Genomic DNA, 22,158 nt, shown 5'->3' on the forward strand with positions numbered 1-22,158 from the left:
GGAGCGCAGGGCAAAGACGCACAGCCTTCCCTCTGCTTGCAAACCTTGTCGGGGCTTCAGGGGGAATGCAAAAGCTATAGGCAGAGCAGTGTAGCTCCTCCCCCCTCCACCCCAGGATCACACAGCCTTCCCTCTGCTTGCAAACCTTGTGGGAGCTTCAGGGGGAATGCAAAAGCTATAGGCAGAGCAGTGTGGCTCCCCCCCAAAAAAAGCACCCCAGGAGCGCAGGGCAAAGACGCACAGCCTTCCCTCTGCTTGCAAACCTTGTCGGGGCTTCAGGGGGAATGCAAAAGCTATAGGCAGAGCAGTGTAGCTCCTCCCCCCCCCACCCCAGGATCACACAGCCTTCCCTCTGCTTGCAAACCTTGTGGGAGCTTCAGGGGGAATGCAAAAGCTATAGGCAGAGCAGTGTGGCTCCCCCCCAAAAAAAGCACCCCAGGAGCGCAGGGCAAAGACGCACAGCCTTCCCTCTGCTTGCAAACCTTGTCGGGGCTTCAGGGGGAATGCAAAAGCTATAGGCAGAGCAGTGTAGCTCCTCCCCCCCTCCACCCCAGGATCACACAGCCTTCCCTCTGCTTGCAAACCTTGTGGGAGCTTCAGGGGGAATGCAAAAGCTATAGGCAGAGCAGTGTGGCTCCCCCCCCCCCAAAAAAGCACCCCAGGAGCGCAGGGCAAAGACGCACAGCCTTCCCTCTGCTTGCAAACCTTGTCGGGGCTTCAGGGGGAATGCAAAAGCTATAGGCAGAGCAGTGTAGCTCCTCCCCCCTCCACCCCAGGATCACACAGCCTTCCCTCTGCTTGCAAACCTTGTGGGAGCTTCAGGGGGAATGCAAAAGCTATAGGCAGAGCAGTGTGGCTCCCCCCCCAAAAAAGCACCCCAGGAGCGCAGGGCAAAGACGCACAGCCTTCCCTCTGCTTGCAAACCTTGTCGGGGCTTCAGGGGGAATGCAAAAGCTATAGGCAGAGCAGTGTAGCTCCTCCCCCCCTCCACCCCAGGATCACACAGCCTTCCCTCTGCTTGCAAACCTTGTGGGAGCTTCAGGGGGAATGCAAAAGCTATAGGCAGAGCAGTGTGGCTCCCCCCCAAAAAAAGCACCCCAGGAGCGCAGGGCAAAGACGCACAGCCTTCCCTCTGCTTGCAAACCTTGTCGGGGCTTCAGGGGGAATGCAAAAGCTATAGGCAGAGCAGTGTAGCTCCTCCCCCCCTCCACCCCAGGATCACACAGCCTTCCCTCTGCTTGCAAACCTTGTCGGAGCTTCAGGGGGAATGCAAAAGCTATAGGCAGAGCAGTGTGGCTCCCCCCCCCCAAAAGCACCCCAGGAGCGCAGGGCAAAGACGCACAGCCTTCCCTCTGCTTGCAAACCTTGTCGGAGCTTCAGGGGGAATGCAAAAGCTGTAGGCAGAGCAGTGTAGCTCCTCCCCCCCTCCACCCCAGGATCACACAGCCTTCCCTCTGCTTGCAAACCTTGTCGGAGCTTCAGGGGGAATGCAAAAGCTATAGGCGGAGCAGCGTGGCTCCTCCCCCACCCCCAAAGAGCACCCCAGGAGCGCAGGGCAAAGACGCACAGCCTTCCCGCTGCTTGCAAACGTTGCCGGGGCTTCAGGGGAAAGCGGAGGCAGCCGGCAGAGCACCGTGGCTCCTCCCCCGATCCCCGAAGAGCAGCCCAGCAGCGTAGGGCAACAGCGATTTGGCTCCAGGGACCACACATTCGCTCCATAAGACGCACAGACATTTTCCCTTCCTTTTTAGGAGGAAAAAAGTGCGTCCAATGGTGCGAAAAATACGGTAGTTGCTTATTTCCATGACATATGCTGGGAGGGCATTCCACAGGGCAGGCGCCACTACTGAGAAGGCCCTCTGCCTGCTTCCCCTCTGTGATATCTGTATATTTTAATGAGGAATTTCTGCAGTGGTTGGAATCTTCATTGCTAATTTGTCTTGTTTTCATTTTATAGGAAAAGATCATTGGTAGCAATTGGTACCCATGATCTTGACACAATCTCTGGCCCATTTACATACACAGCTAAGCCGCCATCTGAAATTAAATTCAAACCTTTGAATCAGGACAAGGAATACAATGCTTCTGAAATCATGGATCTGTACAGGGTAGGTGACTACAAATCAATAAGATGTATCTTCAAGAAAAATGCAGGTGCAGAGACACATTGTTCACAATTTAGACAGGGTGGTCTGCGAGGCCTTTTTTGGCAGCGCTCAGCGGCATTCAAGAAAAAAAACTTAAAGCCTTTAAAAAATATTTTTGTGTCATTCATTATTCATGAAAGCACATTTATTTGTGTATTAAATTTGTTTAATAATTAAATATAACTATTTAATTAATAGTTAAATAATTAACTATTAATTATGTGTGCTTGTGTGTACAGTGGTGCCCCGCAAGACGAAATTAATTCGTTCCGCAATTTTTGTCGTCTAGCGAATTTTTCGTCTTGCGAAGCACGAAATCCCATAGGAATGCATTGAAAATCAATTAATGCGTTCCTATGGTCAAAAAAAGTCCAAAGCAAGCCAAATTTGGTACAACAACAGTTTATTAACTGCTCTTTAAAGTCACACATACTGTAAAGAGCCGTTCAAAAATTTAAGGGAAAATAAATTAACTTTATAAACAAAACATGTCTTTGTTTTTAGTCAAAGAAAAAAAGTCGCGAGACGTTTTCGTCTTGCGAAGCAAGCCCATAGGGGAAATTCGTCTTGCGAGGCAAATCGCGAACGGAAAAAACTTTCGTCTAGCGAGTTTTTTGTATTGCGAGGCATTCGTCTTGCGGGGCACCACTGTACACACACACACAATATTAATTGTGTATATTAATTTTACATATATTGTGAGCATTTTAATTTATGATATGGAAATTTAATCCAGTGTGTGTTGATCTACTCTTGTGGCCCACTTGGTATGAAAATTTGGACTGCTCGAATTTGGAAGATGATGCAACTAGTACTCTGTGTACAATGAGGTTTCATTCCCCCCCCCCATTAGCTCCCCATACTACATAGGAAACCAGTTTTGGAACTGATAGGGAGTTTAAGAAAAATATGACAAGAGCAAAATACATGGAAGAAAGTTACATTGTTGAACCAAACATCATAATGATGCTCAATTCACATTTTCCCCCATGCATGTTTTCTTTGGAGAAACTTCAGCATATGTTTTTTTCGTTTATTTATCCTAGGAATGAAACACATCTGTTAGAAGCAGCAGTGTTATGTTTTCCTTTTGTTTAAATAATATCATGGTGCTACAATCACAGGATGATACCTTGCAGTAACTGCTTAGGAAAGAAATGTAAATATTTCTGCTTTATTTGTTTTAGACGGATAGCCATCTGAGGCATTATCTACACATTATTGAAAATGAACCCCTTTACCCAGTTATCTATGATAGCAATGGTGTTGTGCTTTCAATGCCACCGATAATTAATGGTAAGATTGTGCTTTTCTTATTTTGTGTTAATTTAGTACTTTCTATCTGCTACCTCATGACTTTCTTCTTCTGTTAGGGTCTGGTGAAGTTCATTATTTTGCTTATACCAATACAGTTATGATATTACCTCTTTGCTGAAACCTCTGTTGCATACTAACCTTTTCTGTTTTTGAGGGTGTTTTTCATCTATTCTCTCAGTCTGATTCTCTCAAATCTATATTAAAAGAAGAATATAAGCTGTTTTGAAAGTGTAGAAATCTGTGAAAATGAAATGTAGACTGTAAATGTAACAAAGTGTTGTTCAGAAATGTACATATTATATCAGTATGCCTGTCAGGACCAAATTGTAACTCTAATTTCAGTGTTCAGTTGAGGTGAAGTCTTTGCTGTATGGGGAAAAAAATTGGCAAGGTCTAGAAGCCTGCCCATATTTTAAATAAAAGCACTTTTGCGGCATCATACAACTTCAAATGTCTGTATCTGTATTTTCCAGGGGACCATACAAAAATAAGTCTTAACACCAGAAATGTGTTCATTGAATGTACAGCCACAGATCTTACCAAGGTAAATAATCTTGATAAAGCAGCAAGATGCTGAACAGCATAATTCTGCTGAAAGTATAATTCTGATTTGCAAAGTAAATTGGAAATGGTTCATCTTTGAAGCTGACCTAAGCTGCTAGCATACATTAATCTCTAGAAATATATATTCGGCAAAGTCTATATGAGAGTTTAGGGTGGTGTTTTATGGAGTCACCAGATCCTACAATCTCATAGTTGTTGGACTGATTGTTCCTTTGGACATCTAATTTTAGAGCGATAACCCACTTGATGCTCTCGTCTGCCAGCCACAGGCATCCACTCACTTCATTTTCAGGAAAATCTGTTGACTTCAACCAATGGGATTGGGTTGGGTAGGGTAACTCTTGCCTCACTTTTTGGGCAGGGAGGGGAGTAGTTAGTTTTTTAAGGTGATACACTGCTTTAGTATCTTATTGTGAGCTAACATTGTAGTCTTGTATTTAAAATATGTACATGAAACTAAACAGTATATATATAATCTTTCTTAAAGGCGAAGATTGTCCTTGACATCCTTGTCACAATGTTCAGTGAATACTGTCAGAAGCCATTCACGTGAGTTAACCTTTAAATTTTTTTTAAATTAAGTTTCTTTTCTCATAACAAATAACCAATAACATTACTAAACATACATTTTCCAATTTTCTCCTTCCCTGTTGACTTCCATCAACTACCATTCCTGATTTGTTACATCAAATAATACATTCTGCTGTTTGTATACTTTAATATGTTATCACATTGTTATAGTTCTTGTTCTCAGTAAATAAAGTTGTAAATGTTTATTTAAATCCAGCCAACGAGATCATTTCTTCTTCTCGTTTCTGCAAATATATTGTAAAAGGTTCCCATTCTTTTTCAAAGTCACTATTATCCTTTTCATGCAATTTGTTAACTTGGCCAGTTCTGCATAGTTCATCAACTTTTCTTGCCGTTGTGCTTTTGATGGTACTTCTCCAGTCTTCCAGTTTTGAGCTATTAAGATTCTTGCTGCTGTTGTCATGTACATAAATAGATTCTGTTTTTCTTTCAGCAATTCTTATCCTAAAATACCTAAGATAAAAGCTTCTGGTTTTTTAACAAATATAACCTTAAACATTTTTTTTAATTCATTATCATTTCCCAAAAGTTTTTAATGATTCTGCAATCCCACCACATATGATAAAATGTACCTTCCCCTTCCTTACATCTCCAACAGTTTTTTTGTTCTGCTCTATACATTTTTGCCAGTTTTACTGGTGTAATGTACCATCTATACATCATTTTCATGTAATTCTCTTTCAACAATATACAATATGTAAATTTCAAATTCACTTTCCAAAGTCTTATCCAGTCTTCAGATTGTATATTGTGACCTAAATCCTGTGCCCATTTAATCATTACTGATTTGACTTCACATGAGTTAACCTTAGCACTTAAAACCAAAACCAAAAATGTTCATGTCTTCTGTATCCCGCAAGTTAAACATTGTTTGCTTTTCCCTCCTCCAGTGTTGAAGCAGCAGAAGTAACTTACCCTAATGGAAAAAGCTACAATTTTCCAGTGAGTATTGAAGAAGTGATGCAACCGGAGCTTTGTTTTCATAAATGCAAACTAATAAATACACATTGATGGATCCACTTTTTGAAAGGAGTCATAAGACAGGGTGTATTTTCTCTTTCCCGGCTTGCATGTCTGCTGCAGAGCACTTTGGGTACCTTTGTTTGTTCCCTTGCACATCGTAGAGTTCTTTTACAGGGTAATGTTCCAACTATTTCCCCAAAACTGTCCCCCTTACCATCTTCAAGTGCAGTGCCAGGACGCTTTGCAACCTGAAGTGGAGCCTAAATATTTCCCTAGAAGGGCCAGTACTTTAAAATGACCTGTTGCACCAGCCTGTGTATTCTGCCACTCCCACCCCTACCTTCATCCTGCCACCTCAAGCAGCTTGCTTCACTCTGTCCAGGTAGGCTTTCTGGTCTTCCACCAACATGCTCTGGATTGTTCTTCTGGGTGCTGAGTGGCACATAAATGCCCTGTAGGTTTTTAATTACACATGTAGGAGAGTGATACACTTAGAGACAAAATTGATTTCTGTACTTAAAACTTAATCTCTTCTTTGCAGGAACTGGCTTATTGTCGGGAAAAGATAAAGCCTGAAATACTGAATAAGAAAATCGGAATTAGGTATGCTAAATCTCTTGGCTCTTCTCTTGGCTTTTTCTTGGCTTTGAAGGGTGCACATAGTTCCATTGACAGCATTTGTGTCACATTTTTAATGCTTGTTAGGTTTATACATTTTTAGGATCTGGTTAGAATACAGAGAGGTGCTTAAACCCTAGAGATCCATATTTTATTATGATATATAACCCACTTTTTGGATATACAGTTAAAAATCAAAACACAACAAAAAATCCAACTGAAATAAAATAGTAACAGAATGAAAATTTGTTTGGTAGAGCCAAGAATTCCGTAGATGCCATTTTATTTAAACTTCAAGTCTGTTGTACATATTAATGAACTCAGTGCATGATGCTACAGGCCAGAGAACTATCATGATGATGTTACAAAATACCACAGTGCCAACTAGTGCTCTGAATAAATGTTGCACCCACCATTCAGTAATCGTTCTCCTTGGATAGTTCTGAATGGATGTGTACTGTTGCTCCAAAGCTGTACCTTTTTATTTGATGTTGTTGCTGCTTTATTTACATATCTCCCTTTGTTAAAACAAAGGAGCAGTTCAACAACATGCATAAACTTAAGATGAGAAACACGGTCTTGATGCATCACTGAAACACAACCATATTAAACCTATCACATAATATAGCATCCCGTAAAAGCAATCTAAGATGCCATGTACTATATCATGATATTCCAAAGCACTTGCCATGTGTCGTGTTAGTGGGACTCATTTGGGGACAGAAATGCAAGTTACAGTTTTCCTCATTGGGAGGAACAAAGACAAACACTTGACAATGAAGTCAAGTATGGACCCATCCTGTTGGAATCGGGGTCGAAAGGCCAGCTGGCTCAGCCCCAGCTGGAGCATCTCCCCTCAGCCTTGCCGATCCGGAGATTCATCGACCTCTGCTCCGATGTACATCAGTGACTCAAGCTTGCAGACTTGAGCACACATTACTCAGCAGTGTGAACTGTGCAACAGAAGAGGCTTGAAGCTTTAGTCACATACTAAACTACGCATTTATTATACATAACTCAGGACAAAGAAAACATGGCATCTCTCCTTGCCGTCTTCTCAGAGAGAGATTAAAAACAAAAGCAATACAGAGCGGAAGTTCCGCTCACACCAGCAATTTGTCCTGGAATGTAAACAGACATGTGGCATGTAAAAAACCCATGTCTGCAGCAAAGGGTGGAATGGAATCCCAACACATCCAACATTCTCTACTTGTATTACTGTTCCACTGAAATACTTCTTTAGCTATAGCATTGCTACCAGGAAATCTGTCACTCAGTAGTGGCTCTATTTGTGGAATGCGCTCCCCACCCTGGCACCTTCATTATACACCTTCAGGTGCCAGGCAAAAATGTTCCTCTTCAACCAGGCCTTTGGCTGATTAACATCCTATACCCTTTTAAATGTGTTTGTGGAAGGAGGTGAGGGAGCAGGGGTATTCGTTTGTGTGTGTGTGTGGGGGGGTTGCTCTTGTTTCTACTATGTGTTTTGTGTTTTTATATTGTATTTTTATGTTGTGAACTACCCTGAGATCTATGGATGAAGGGCAATATACAAATTAAATAAATCAAAGGCCAATCATCTCCCATATGTCGGTGCTCGGATTCAGTGGCACATGATCTCATCCACCCATGCCACACCTGAAATCTTAATCTGTACAACAGGAGCTGGGAATTGGATCTGGCTATTGGGCCATGTCCTTCCTTCCCATATCATTTGCAGGTCAAATTAGTCAACCACCTGATGTCGCAAAGAGTCCGGCACGGCGCTTTGAGGTCCTGTTGATCAGCTGGTTGATAGTACTGAGCAGGGCTCTTGGCAGAATCCCTTCAAAGACTGACTGGCTATGAAGCTCCCCATGGGATTCCAGGGAGCTTGAAGTTGCCACCAGGACCTGCTTTCTTCTGGGATCAGTTGCACTGCTGTGTGCCCCTGACTGACAGTGAGGACAAACCTCTCTTGTTAATGCACAATCAGGAAAACACTTTAAGGCTCGTGGTTAGGATTGGCAGCTGGCATCAGGTGTGGGGTGGGTGGGTTTAGTTTGGGGGAAATGGCCTTATGGGCCAAACTGGGACCCATACTAAGGTGTATGTCTCTGCTGAACTTCTAAAACCTTTCTGCTCCTGGGACTGCTCTCTTCCATTTTGGTGATAGTGGTACGAAATTTAGGTGTCCAGTTCTAAGGTACTTGGGAGATTGGAGATGGTATGTTGTTTTGTATCACAGCATTGGTTTAGGTATGGAGGGGACAACCATGTTGCCATTTGAGCCTTTAGTCATCAGGTGCTGTGTGCCTTTATTGCCCTTTATTCCCCAACCTTCAGATGTTATTAAACTACAGCTTGCATCATCTCTGATAGTTGGCCATGCTGACTGGGGCTGATGGGAGCTGTTGTCCAAAATCGATTAGAAGACACCAGGATAGGGAATGCTGATTAATTGTATCCAAATATGTGCTGTCCATTGCAAAGTAGCCTATTTCTATTATAGGCTGGTTGACCATCTGTCAGGGACATTGTAGTTGCATAGTACCTTTCAACAGTGATCGTACTGTACAACACCATAATTATACACTGCTGCACTGCACCATACAACCCCTGATCTCTTGCCCTCGAGAAGTAAAAAGAAAATACACACCAGATAATATAATTCTAGCAGGAGCTCCAGTCAGGAACAGGCACTATTCATCTTTTACTTAGGCTTCACTTTATTGGATGAAACCAGTCTGTTTGAGATCTGGGGCATTTTAATTACTTCACACTTTTTTGGGGGGTGCAACTTTTCAAACTCCTATTTGTGTACTTCCTCTCATAAATGTGAGAGGATAAATGTTGGTGCAAGTTGAGGGGGTAACGATATTTGCTTGAAATGCCAATGCGGGTGTTTGAAAATTATAAGCCAGTTTTTTTGTTTTGTTTTTTAAAGGTCTTAAGGACTTGTTCAACACCAAGTATCATAAGGTTTGCTGTTGTGCAGCAAAAATACTACTATTTATCTCCTGGATTGATTTGTGAGTCTTGGCATTTTTTTAGCTTGATCGCTGTGAAAATGAAAGGCAGTGGCTTCAGAATGAAACCATGTGATATTTTCCTTTAAAAATTACTCTTGCTTATGTTTTAGTGAGACTCCATCAAACCTTGCAAAGCTGCTCACCAGGATGTGTTTGAAGTCACACGTCATAGCGAATGGGAACAATATAGAGGTTGAAATCCCTCCTACCAGAGCTGACATTATCCATGCATGTGATATCATAGAAGACGCAGCAATAGCGTATGGCTATAATAACATTCAGATGACTATTCCGAAAACATACACCATAGCTAATCAAGTAAGATTGCACCCTTAAGTAAACAGTCTGTATTGTCAGTTTAAAGGCTAGAAGTATGCCAGAAGGGTTCTTAGAAGAAAACTGCGCCTAAGAATTAAAACAATATTCTGTCATGTCTTCTAGCAATGGGAGTTTACTGTAGCAGGGATACAAAACAGATGCCCAACTGATCTGAGAAACTCCAAAGACCTGCAGTGGATGGGCTTGGTGAGGGGGAGGGCAACGTTTAAACCTGGAGGCCATATTAAATCTCTAACTGGGAACTGCATTTCCTCAGTCAAGGCCAGATGTAGCTGTTTGGGATCACCTTTTTTGAAAAGCCGTTCTCGCAGTCATCTCCATGATATTCATTGAGCTGAAAGATGACAAAATTATTTTCTGTTCCCTCTAGCTTCCTCTCAATAAGCTCACAGAACTTCTGAGACAAGATTTGGCAGCGGCAGGCTTTACCGAAGTGCTCACTTTTTCTCTGGTGCGTGTTAAAGAACTATTTAAGACTGCTATAATCTCAATGAGGAGTCAGGCATCAGCAGTGGTGTATGATCATTTTGTCAGGCTCTGATTTGCTAATGTTTCAGTGTAAACAAATTTCACAGCTGTGAAAAAGGAATAGTTGCTCTGGTTTTTTGAGTTCTAAGACCCTGCCTGAGCTTATCAGCAGGATGAAGAGAGAAAATGAAAAATAAAGAACCTTCCTTTTTGGAAGGTTGTGGCCAGTAAGAGAGCAAGCTGGCCATTGCACAATGATGTTAAGAGTGATTCTGCAGAACTGAGGCCCTGTTGGAAACATCTTTTCTGGAGGGGCAGTAAGTTATGCTGGTCCTGTCCTAGTGGAGCTTGACTGATAGATCTGCTAATACCTGAGCCAAAAGGAACTCCTCAGGCCCAGTCCAATAACGTCTGGAGGGTCATGCGTTCCACACCCCAGTCTTACAGATAACATCTCACCTGCTCTTAAAAGAGCTGCAATGTCCATTTTTAGGCACAGTTCACTGTTAAATATGTTAACTATTGAAGCTGTAAGCAACTTGAGACCTGGCTTTCTGAAGGACCAGCCTTTGTCCTAAAAAATCTGTCCAAAACTATATATTCTTCATCAGAGGTTCTCCTTTGAGTTCTGCCATTATTTGAGGGGAGGCAGTTGGTGACCCAAGGGAGGGCTTGGTGTGCTGCGTTTGGCATGCTTTACCAGTGAAGCTCACTGGACAAGAAGTTTGATGAATTTCTGGTTCCAGGCAAATGCTTCTATTTTTCCAGTATCTTGAATAGCTAGTTTCCATTGTTGTTTTATGGTTTGGCTGGATTATATTCAGATTTCTTGTGTTTTTAAGATTGCACCGTCTCAGGAGCTTATGCCGGAAAATGGCTAACAAATGTACTAAATTAATAGATAACATAACTAGTGTTGAAATGCAACACTACATGTTCAAATTTAAAAAGTTAAACACAGACCAGCCCGGTTAGATTTAGTGTTGCCAGCCTTCATATCCTGACCATTCCTAGATATTTATTTTTTGCTATTAGTAATTTTTGAAATTGAGTTCTATTTAACTTGGTTGGGTTTAAATTAATTTGTTTCTTTTCATATCAGTGTTCCCAAGAAGACATTGCTAATAAACTGGGAGTTGACATCTCTACAACGAAAGCTGTGCATATAGCAAATCCCAAAACAGCAGAATTTCAGGTGAGGATTATAAATTGAGTTTTAGGCTAGAATACAAAACTGCTTGTTGCTTGTAACTCTAAATGAGTTATGGCCAATGAAAAACTTTTATTTACTGTGGCATATAAGTATGAAATATGTCAATCAGAAGCCTTTCATAGGCCATGTTTTATAGGTAGCATTGTTTGTGGTCAGTCCTGAGTATCTTTTGCAATATTTAATTTCAGTCTTGTATTCTCCAGTTTAATAGTATTGCTTTTTTCCACAGGCAGTTTGTTTTAGATAATTACTACATAGACAGTCCTGCAAATGTTGGTCTGTGTTGGCGGACTGTAAGAGGCTGGGAATTGCTGAAGTGTAGGGGAGAAATAAGGGAGAAATAAATATATTTCCTATTAATGCTGATACATGACTCTTGTGTATGTTGCCACGTCTTGCTCTCAGTTGGATATCTTCTTACCCATGGGTAGGCAAACTAAAGCCCGGGGGCCAGATCCGGCTCAATTGCCTTCTAAATCCAGCCCACGGACGGTCTGGGAATCAGCATGTTTTTACATGAGTAGAATGTGTCCTTTTATTTAAAATGCATCTCTGGGTTATTTGTGGGGCATAGGAATTCATTTATTTTTCTTCTTCTTCAAAATATAGTCCGGCCCCCCACAAGGTCTGAGGGACAGTGGACCGGCCCCTTGCTGAAAAAGTTTGCTGACCCCTGTTCTTACCTATAGAGACAAGTTTAATATATAAAGTTCCCTATGTGCCCTACAGGTGGCGCGCACTACTCTCTTGCCTGGTCTTCTGAAAACTATTGCCGCTAACAGGAAAATGCCTCTACCTCTGAAACTCTTTGAAATCTCTGACATTGTAGTGAAAGATTCCACCATAGGTAAGATAATCTCAGTAAATGCTAATGTCTTCAGAAATCAAGGGCATGATTGAGTCCCACCTGAGCGCACTGATAGATCTCCTGTTTTCCCTCTGCCATGGGTTCATACATGGGTGTGCTCAGCCAGTGCATCAGGAGGAATGAGAAGTACCATATCCCTGTTCAGCCTTTCCGCTCTGCTTGCTACAGCATAGAGGTATGCATTGGAAGGCACAAATAGACTTGCCATGGCCTGTTGCACTAGCTGAGTGCTCTCATGCATCCACATAGGTGCAGAAGGAGAAACAGGGCTCTGTTGAATGTCAGGGAATCCCCTTGCAGGTGGCCGCTCTGCTTTTGTACTAGACTGGATGATACCTCAATTTTGAAATGCTTTCAGCATATACTTACTCAGTGGGTAAAGTTGATGATTATACAATAGCTCTCTGTTTTTATTGAAATGTCTCTCTTTTGAATTGATATTTTAAATCACGTGTCCTTTTACTTATTCTATCCGCCATGTTTCAGGAGCCCTATGTAGAGCTTTGCAATTAGATCATTCATGGGTCTTAACTAATCATTTGGAGACCTTGTAAAACAACATGGTAAAAAAAAGATGTACTTCACCCAAATGCAAGTGTCTTATGAAATTTTGTTGCTAGAGGGCAGCGTTTACCAATTTTATTTCTCATTGCGTTTTCTTGGCTTGCAAATTGTATTAAACAGGTTTTTCAGACAGTGCTTTGAAGTCACTACAATACATATGAAATTTATGTTAATATATTTGGCTGGTCCATTTTTTAAAACACAGCAGAATTGTTTTGTGGAATGACGCCATAGTTTTCGAGTTAGTTAGAATGAACTGAGAAAGCTTACCTTAGATTTGGCAGCAAACACTCTATTTGGTCTGTAATGAATGAACTTCGTAATCAAGTACAATATTTCAAATCTGGATGTCATGAGTGTGTGTGTGTGAGAGAGAGAGAGGGAGAGACATCTAGAGCTGTTAGTACTGCCTGGATATGACTCAGACTTTGGCCGAGTACTCTCTGTGGTAATAAAGCTCTGCCTGGACTGTGTCATTTCAGACTGCAGGTGGAGGTTTAAATTTGTTGTTGTTGTTACAGTATATGCTAGTTGTGTTTTTCATTGCATTTTATATGCTTCATTCTTCCATTGATGAGGATGAGCCTGAGGCCCTTTGAGGCCTTGTTCAGATCACACTAAACTGTGTATAATTGTGGCGTTTATACACTATAGCAAAAATCAGCATGCCAAGGAGAAGGCTAGGCTAAAATGCATTTTCTTGACATGCTAGATTTCTATGAGTTGGAATGTTCTTTTTTTTAAAAAAAGTCAAAGATTCAGTCTTGACAACGCTCACAACTAGTCTGAAGTGGTACAATTCAAACAGAGTTTTATACTGCAAAAGAACTAAGCCTCGGAAAAGACCTTTTATTTTTGCTTGTTCTTATTTGTTTACTTTTATTTAATAAGTTATTACATTCTGTATTTTTCTTTTGATCTACAGATGGTCAGTGTGTAACTGTAAATAAACACTGATACAAAATTGGATTAAAGCAGGCAAGAGCAATAAAATGCAGTCTGTGCAAAGCCAATAATTTTGGTTTCCTCTTTCTTCTCCAGATGTCGGTACAAGAAACCATAGGCATCTTTGTGCTGTCTACTATAACAAAAACCCTGGTTTCGAGATAATTCATGGGTTGCTGGATAGAGTCATGCAGCTGCTGGATATCCCACCAAGTAAAGAGAAGGGATATTATATTAAAGCAACTGAAGGTAAGGGGAGCACAGAAAATGCCAGGGACCCTACCTGCATGTAGTTGCTGAGCAGGTGGATCAGAGCCTTATATACTGCCTATCTAGTAAAGCAATTATTTGGAGACAATGACTTGTCTTGTAGTGCAAGCAGAAGGAAGCAGCAATGAATTTCTCACCCTCTCTAGCCCCTTCACCTCCCAAAAAGCTTCAGAAGTTTGGGGGAACTCTCCTGAACAGAGAGAGATGGGGCCACATGGCCATTGAAGAGAGGTAAATTCCCAAAATTGGGGTAAGGAGGCAATGTTCCTTCTGGTCGCTCTGTAGTTCTTCAGTGCAGCGAAGTGATCTTTCTAACAATACAGATGGTAGGTATTTTATCACAAAGGTTGATACAGTGTTGCACCACAATTTTCCTCGTGGAACCTCAGGTGTTTGTGAAGTACAGCGGGTTTTTTTTTACTTCATACCATTTGAATGAAACATGAGGAACTGAATGTCCAATGGACAGTAGCATGAGGCCATCCTTTTTTATCCATAAGAATGAGAGTCCCTAATGCACTTTTAAAAATGAGCTGTAAATAGCTCTCTGAGGTGTGTTTATATTTAAACTGGGGGGGGGGGGTGATGGGCGATGACGAAGTGCCTCTGTCTCTCAAAGTTAGGTTGAGCTACAAATTTCTAGTAGCTTTTATAAAAGAGGGAGGAAAATGAAGCTTAGCTGCGTAGTTGTCATTAAAATTGCCCTATAAATTGCAATAAGGATGCTCTTTTGTTTAATTCTTGTACTTCATTCAGTGTGTATGTTGCAAGTATGTGACTTCAGTTAAAACTTTGTACATTTTTAATATAAAAGCCTTGCTAAGATCTGTGTAATGATTTGGCTCATTTCATAATTTAGAAAAGGTGTCTGTTTACTGTATATGTTCGTTCTTGTTCCATATGTGCACACCACGGTTATTAGATCACCTTCTGTTCCTGTAATACCTAAATATCCATTAAGTTAATCTCAGGGTCACAACCTTTTTGCCCTTGCAGCAACACCTGTGCAACAATTACAGATGCTTGAAAATATGGGTGAAATTGTGATGTTCCCCAGGCCTTCACACTGATGTTTAGTGTAACTGGAGCCCTGCAGTATATTGGGAGAGAATTTTAGCCTTGAGTGATCAAGTTTTATTAAAGATGAAACCATACTCCTTTATGAAAGGATTCTGGGACAATCCCAAATATTTACCATCTGACACTTATTAAGAGTCATAAATACATCTCCAAAATTTAGCACCCCTTTCAAAAACTTAATTGCAATTTTCTAAATTAATTTGTTAAACGATAGGAAACAAGCTTTCCGTTGAAATTAGCAGACTATTACTGTAAACTACATTTTGCGTAGCTTAGAGACTGTCACGTGCTGTCTTTACATTCAGTGTTCCTTGATTGATCCATAAATAGATTAAATATACGTTTATGGGCACACATGGACGAGAAGCCTCCCCTTCCCGTACTTGTTTTTTCTGTCTAAAGGCCTGAATTGTTAAACTTTTAGAATATCAACCTTGAAATCTTAGTATTCAGGGTTCAAGTCCCTTTTCGGGCATGTCCTTTCTTCTGCCAGGTATATGCATGAGGACTGCCACTTTAGATCCTAAGAACTGTCCAAAGGTACATGATACAGTCTAACACAGAATCAAAGCATGTCTGGTTCTGTAAGCTGCTTGGATAGAAAGCTGTCTGGGAACCATATCTAAGCATCATTGAACTCTTCAGAGGAAGAGCAGGGTTAGGTAGGGTTAAATGGAAGAAATACATTTTTAAAATCCTCCCATGATTTTCAAAAAGTAGAGATCTTTGCTCAAAACAGAAGGTGCCCCCCCATCCTCTCCAGTTAAAAGGATCTCTCATATCTAGAAATAATCACAGCATAAGGCTTTAGAGGCAGTTACTGGCAGAGGAGATGATATCTACTCTTTTCATTGCACAAGCAGAGCTCCTTGGTTATGTAAGGTTCCTTCATCAGGTTTCAGTTGATTCTGTCACAAGCAGTCATGTACTGCAGACACTGCAGTTCAGGAAGGCCTCTTAGTGTTCTGGAGAGCATTTTGAGGCTGGCAGGTGGGCAGGAGAAAAATATCAGGCCTGCAGACTCTGCTATCTTTGTAGGATCTGCTTTGCATGAACATCAGGTTCCATGTGTGGCCCTAATAATGTAGATACGCTTGGAAGCCTGACAGCTGAGATGTAAATGCCTCATTCTAAAGTCTTGGACCTTCTTCAGTGCTCATTGGGAAAGTTGTGCAATAACGCTGGTGATGCATCTCAGCAGTGTTCCACTTCTTTCTATTTCTGGGCTCCATTTGTTTAATTGAAGGTGTGGCGCAGTGTGGAAAATCCTAATGACAGTAAATCGCAATGACAGCTTTTCATTTAAGGTTTGTCTGGCAGTAAGAGTTATTTGCAATTTTTGAAATATGCGCTGCACATTTGTATTACCATAAAATGGAAAACAACTCTCACAACTACAATATGACCTTTGTTGTAATGTTCCAAGAATCTCAATGTCATTTTGAGATGTCCACCTGGCCATACCCATTGATCATGCTTCACTTAGCACTTGATGAAAATGTTAAATCATAGTCTCAGAAGCAACCAGTCTCAATGCTGTTTGAGACCTTTCACAATAGGATATATTCTCAGTTTACTCCATTGATTATTATACTGGGGGACAGTTGGTAATTTGAAAGGGATTTCCCACCCCTCCCTCTCGTGTTCCCAGAGGAGGGATTACACCTCAGTTGTTGTTTTTTTCCATTTCTGAGCCTATGGCCATTTTCCGTATAATCTCCCACAGGTCATGCTGGGGCTCCATGCAGTGGTGGTAGTTAAATTATTGCCAGGTCCACAACTAGTTCTTTGATTGGCCACAAAGCAGTTTGCTGGGGAATAATTTCTGCATCCTGCCATTTTTCCTTGGAGTCTTGGAGATTGGTAAGATGTGTCAGAAGTTAAGCTGCAACTTTTTTTAAAAAGAAAAAAAATAAATAAAAGCATGCTGTTAGTAATAAACTCCTAACAAAGAAACCAAAATATGAAACATTTGTATTTGATTTGTCACACTATAATCTATAGTTTGTAATGGTTTTTGCGTTACAAATGTGTTGCAGGCTGTTTTAGTCAGGCATTATGCAAACCTAATAAGCTAGTTTTCTGCCATATATATATATATATATATATATATATATATATATATTTGTTTAAAGAACTGCAGCACAAATCTCTTATATTTCTTAAAGCCTGAAAAATGAACTACTGAACCTTATAAATCCTACAGTAACTTGAGTTATAGGAGCAACTGCAAGCTGGTGAACCAGCTTAAATGTTTATGTAATGGCAAGTGTTTAGGGTGATACAAAGGGAGAGAACCTCCCACCTACTGCTACATATAATCTCTCCTATCCTGTTATGAATTGGTTCTAACTGGTCCCAGGACATTGTCAGAAGGCACAAGATGAGGCAACCTTGCTTAAACTAAACAGTTCTGAGACTGGATGGGAGGCTATCTAGAAAGTTTCTATATACTGTATTGAGTTCCATCATGGAATAGAAACTTTCTAGATAGCCTCCCATCCAGTCTCAGAACTGTTTAGTTTAAGCAAGGTTGCCTCATCTTGTGACCCGAATGCAAGCAGTCATGTTTTTCCTTTGTTCTGACCAATGTTGAATAAAGCTGTAAATATGCTCTTCTGGGTGAATCTTCCATTGTGGAAACTCTGCAAAAAGTGTGTGCACGAGTCTTGGAATGTGTCTGAGGCTCGTGTCGCTAATTGATACTGTTCCAATGGGAGAACGGAGATCGTCCAGAGACGACGATGCAGGCCTACCTGATTGCCTGTGTCTTGCTGGCAACACCCCCATCGTTCTGCCCGGACACTGAGGTTCAGCTCCAAGGGCCTTCTGGTGGTTCTCTCACTACAGGAGGTGAGGTTGCAGGGAACCAGGCAGAGGGCCTTCTTGGTACTGGCGCCTGCCCTGTGGGAACACCCTCCTATCAGATGTTAAGGAATAAACAACTACCTGACTTTTAGAAGACATCTGAAGGCAACCCTGTTTAGGGAATTTTTTAATGTTTGATGTTTTATCATGTTTTTAATATTCTGTTGGGAGCTGCCCAGAGTGGCTGGGGAGGCCCGGCCAGACGGGCAGGGTATAAGTAATAAATTATTATTATTATAAGAGATGGTGACTGACCCAAATCCACCCAGTGAGCTTCGTGGTTGAGTGGGGATTTGAACCCTGGTCTCCCAGGTCCCAGCCCAACATGGCTCATGTTCATATCTTGATTTGATTTGTCATATTTTTGTCGTTCTCAGACAGTCCTACCTGTGAAGTGGGCTCACAAGAAATCAGTGGAAAGCTGGCACAGTGTTTGTGAGGCTTTGTCTGTCCCTGAAGCCACTGAAAAAATACTAGCATAGTTCTTGTTAAATATGTTGGTGTGTCAAAATTCTGACCCTAAAATATAATCTCCATGCCAATCTAGGCAAGTCACACGGTGCTGAAGCCATCAGCAAAATCCATCAATATACTGAGACATCTTCCCACACAAGCCCCAGTTGTGCTTTGAGACCTTCCCATTAAACTGTCAGCATCACCTTGAAGATATTAAAGATACGAATTCTACCCTAGCATTTGGATCCAATGGACCAGTTGAACTTCCTTAGAATGAATAATTATTCCAGTATCACTTAGGGTCTATGCATGGGTTCATTTCTTGATGAGGCTGACAGTATACTTATTTGAACAATTTTGACACTTCTGTTCAAATTGTTTGTAGATAGGCACCAAAATTTAGCGCTCTTCAGACAGTGATGGTGAAGCAGTTATCTTTATATGCTAATGTTTCTTATTGTCTTCAGCACCACCAAATAGAAGCACCACAACATGCCTGTAGTGGAGAACTTTATCTTGTTTGGTACTTTCAAATTATATGAAAAGTCTTGTGCATTCAAGGTAACTAGCAAGTGTTTCTGCATCCATGGAGTACATCTTGTCTTAGGGATCACAAGGGTAGAGAACTTCAGACATACTTAGGAAGAACAAACCAACCTCCGAAATACTGTCTGTTTACACTCCACAGAGAAGTAAGCTGCCTATAATATAAGTACCCATTTGACACCCAGCAGCTCTGTGTATAAGGTATGATTTATGGGTGGAAATTGTGGGTGCGTTCTGTTGCCTCAGTCCCCCTCTCACTCTTTCCACATGTTGGCTTTGTACAAAGTTTTGAGTCATCTGCCCAGAACTACAGTAATATGTTTTCCTTCAATAAGTTCATTGCAAGTAAGTAAAGAAGTGTGTAGGATTCTGCATTTGAAGAATGCAACTCTAGTATTTTGCCTGGGAAAACCAAGTCTGTGGGCAATTTATTTTTACTGTCTCTGTAAACCGTGGTTGCTTTTGATCGACTGCGATTATTGTTCATAAGCTAAATTCTTTTACAGGGAGTTAACACTGGGAAAGTGCAGAAGGAAGGTAGTGAATTTCAGATGTTGGGAAATAGTTAATGGAAACTTTGGCATGTTTTCAACAACAAACTTCCTTATAGATGTTTCAGAACAGTTATTTATTATTATTATTTATTGAACTTATATACCGCCCTATACCTGGAGGTCTCAGGGCAGTTCACAGAATACTTATTCAAAGAACTGCAGCACAAACCTCTTGCTTCTTGAAGACAGTTCAGGTCCCCTAACTCCAGAATGGACAGACTAGGCAATTATTCCTTTTCACTTTGTATCTTCTTACCTGTTGAGACTACTACACCTGTCCCACTGATTCAGATGTATAGTAAAATATTTTTTTCTTTTTGATGTTCCTTAAAGAGATGAAAAGAGATGAAAAGAGATGAGAGGCTGCTCTTGAATTGAGGGATTAGGCTTGCATTTATTAAGAACTTTGGGGGCTATTAACTGTTTCACTTCCAGCATAAGCCATTTACTCAGATCAGATTTCCTGTTCTGCAAGTGGTAATTTTTTTTATTTCTTCTTTTTTATGACAGTGTGTAACTAATGCCAGTTTGGGAATATTTGAGTGCGCAGAGTATAGTGTTTTCTCTTGCAAAACCATATTTAATCATGGACAAGATTTATATGCCGTATAGAATGACCAGTAAAAGTATTGCTTTTGTGCAGCAGAGAATACGTAACTTCTGTTTATGTATGGGCTCCTTTGGGAGGAAGGGCAGGATAAAAATCAAACAATAATTTACATAGTAAAATTTAGGAAAGCTTAAACACTTTGCTATGAAATGAGCAACAAATAAAGATATTACATTTTAATCCCTGAAAGATTGAAGACAATTCATGTATTTAGTAACATATTTTTTCTAATGTGAACTGACATTTCAGAGTTTTGACTGTCACATTTCGATACATATTACAAAATATTTGGGTGTAAACTCTTCAAAATCTAAGCTTTATGGATGTAACTTGCGTGGTTAGAGTTTGCTAAACTTCTGGAACAGGAGCAGCCATAGAGGATTTCTATAGGCTTTCTGGAGAACCACCAGAGAATAGGTTATTTGCTGGCATGACTATCACTGTTTCTTTGTATACACCATATTTCAGTCATCTGGTTTGTTCCAGTTATGTTCAGGAAATAACCATTTATCTGAGGGAAAATGTGACCAGGACTTCAGTAGTCATGCTGAATAAAATGTCTCCTGCTTCTCAGTTACTTAAGTGTTGATTTGTGATACTCTCCCCCATCCCCTTATAAGAATATAATTGTTATGATCGCTAAAGCTTTTCCCAACTCTGACCCAATATTATCCCTTTAATCTTCTTCTCCCAAACATGGGGAGAAGGGAAGGAATTGGGAAGAGAAGAAAAGCCATGCAAGGTGTTTGACCGGCAAGCACACAGAGAATTCAACAAGCCCTTTGAAGGTCAATTAGCCAGAAAATGTGCTAAAGACTAGGTACTTGATTGGATTAGTGGCCAAAGAATTATGCCCTGAATAATCAAAGCGGTCCTGCAGTCTGAACACACAGGCAATTATTGGTTCTTAGGGGCATAGTGTAAAAGCTTTAATAGCAGATTCTTTGAACTTCAAAGCACTTTAGAAGTGACAATCTTACTATGAACTGTGATTTTTGTCTCTTGCTTGCATGTAGTGTTCCTACGACAAGACTAGTTTTAGAGTTTCTGTTCCCACAATGTGTGTGTGTATATCTGAATTAATTACAAACTACTTGGTGCCTTGCCCATTTTTAGTTACAGATTATAGAGATGGTATACCTTCATGCCTCAACCTTTGGGGTGCCCTGGGACACTTTAAATATTCTCTGCCTGTGGCAATAAGAACTTGATTTTGTGGGCACCAAAGTAAAATTCAAACATCTGAATATTCTTATGATGGAAATTGGTCAAGGCCATAAAGAAACGAGGGGAAAGTGACTCGGCTGTGGTAAATTCAGAACCTCACCTAACGTTTCTCAGTTACTACATCAGCTGAAAGTCTGCTCTCGGGACAAGCAGGGGGAATGGAGGGCAGGAAGCAGCGGTCGTGCTAGGAGGGAGGGCCAGGTGGCAACATCCTCATGGGGGAGTCTCATTGCACAAAGTAACCACCAGCGCTGTTGGCCGACTGGGGAGGGAGCTCTACAGGGCTGTAGTGACAGCCCACGGCAGTGCCCAGATTTTTCTGGTGAGGCACCGAGAGGGGTGCACCCCATCCCTGACTTGTGCCCTTAGCAGGGGCCAACTTACCCAACCCCTAGATACACCTCTGGCGATCTCTCATCTACAGGGATTGTGAAGGTCGTAGCTTTGGACCCAGTGCCCACCCCCAAGTTTCTGCTCTCTTTAACACAGGAAAGTCTTTGATGAATGACTATTAATACAGTTTTTGTTTGACAATAGATTCCTATGAAACATCCACCACAATTTTCGGGGGTGAGGAAAGATTTTTAAAAATGACCTCATCTTATAGCGTTCTTCCCATGTGTTTCATGAACATTTCACTGCATTAGAATTACATGGTAAAGTTACTGTGTGACTTTACCGTGAGAAAAAGAATGCATGGATTGGTCGTTTAGTTTTATTAGTTTCAGAGGATTTGAATGAGTTACAGGAGATTTTGATTACACATAGGGGTGCAGCAAGAGACAAAATCACTTAAACTGCAAGAGGGTAAGCCTTTATTGGTGCCATTTTGTCTATTTAAGACTAGTAGTTCCATTTCACTAATCATCATTGGCCCACAGAACGTTGCCCACGTATATGTGAATGACTTCCTTCCTTATTTTGTGGGAATCGGCGAAT

At 41.0% G+C, this 22,158-nt stretch overlaps 1 protein-coding gene across 1 annotated transcript in view; it reads left to right on the top strand.

Annotated features, from left to right (window-relative positions):
* The window catches only part of FARSB (phenylalanyl-tRNA synthetase subunit beta), a 31,733-nt gene that overhangs the window by 8,048 nt on the left and 1,527 nt on the right, over positions 1-22,158 (top strand). The window contains exons 6-16 of the mRNA XM_082221817.1: positions 1,958-2,108; positions 3,335-3,443; positions 3,938-4,008; positions 4,516-4,577; positions 5,510-5,561; positions 6,124-6,185; positions 9,322-9,529; positions 9,921-10,001; positions 11,121-11,213; positions 11,961-12,078; positions 13,705-13,857. Coding sequence (XP_082077943.1) covers positions 1,958-2,108; positions 3,335-3,443; positions 3,938-4,008; positions 4,516-4,577; positions 5,510-5,561; positions 6,124-6,185; positions 9,322-9,529; positions 9,921-10,001; positions 11,121-11,213; positions 11,961-12,078; positions 13,705-13,857 — 1,160 coding nt within the window. The remainder of the gene's footprint in view (positions 1-1,957; positions 2,109-3,334; positions 3,444-3,937; positions 4,009-4,515; positions 4,578-5,509; positions 5,562-6,123; positions 6,186-9,321; positions 9,530-9,920; positions 10,002-11,120; positions 11,214-11,960; positions 12,079-13,704; positions 13,858-22,158) is intronic.

The sequence above is a fragment of the Podarcis vaucheri genome (assembly GCF_965113315.1).
Source record: "Podarcis vaucheri genome assembly, chromosome: 5".
Lineage (NCBI taxonomy): Eukaryota > Metazoa > Chordata > Lepidosauria > Squamata > Lacertidae > Podarcis > Podarcis vaucheri.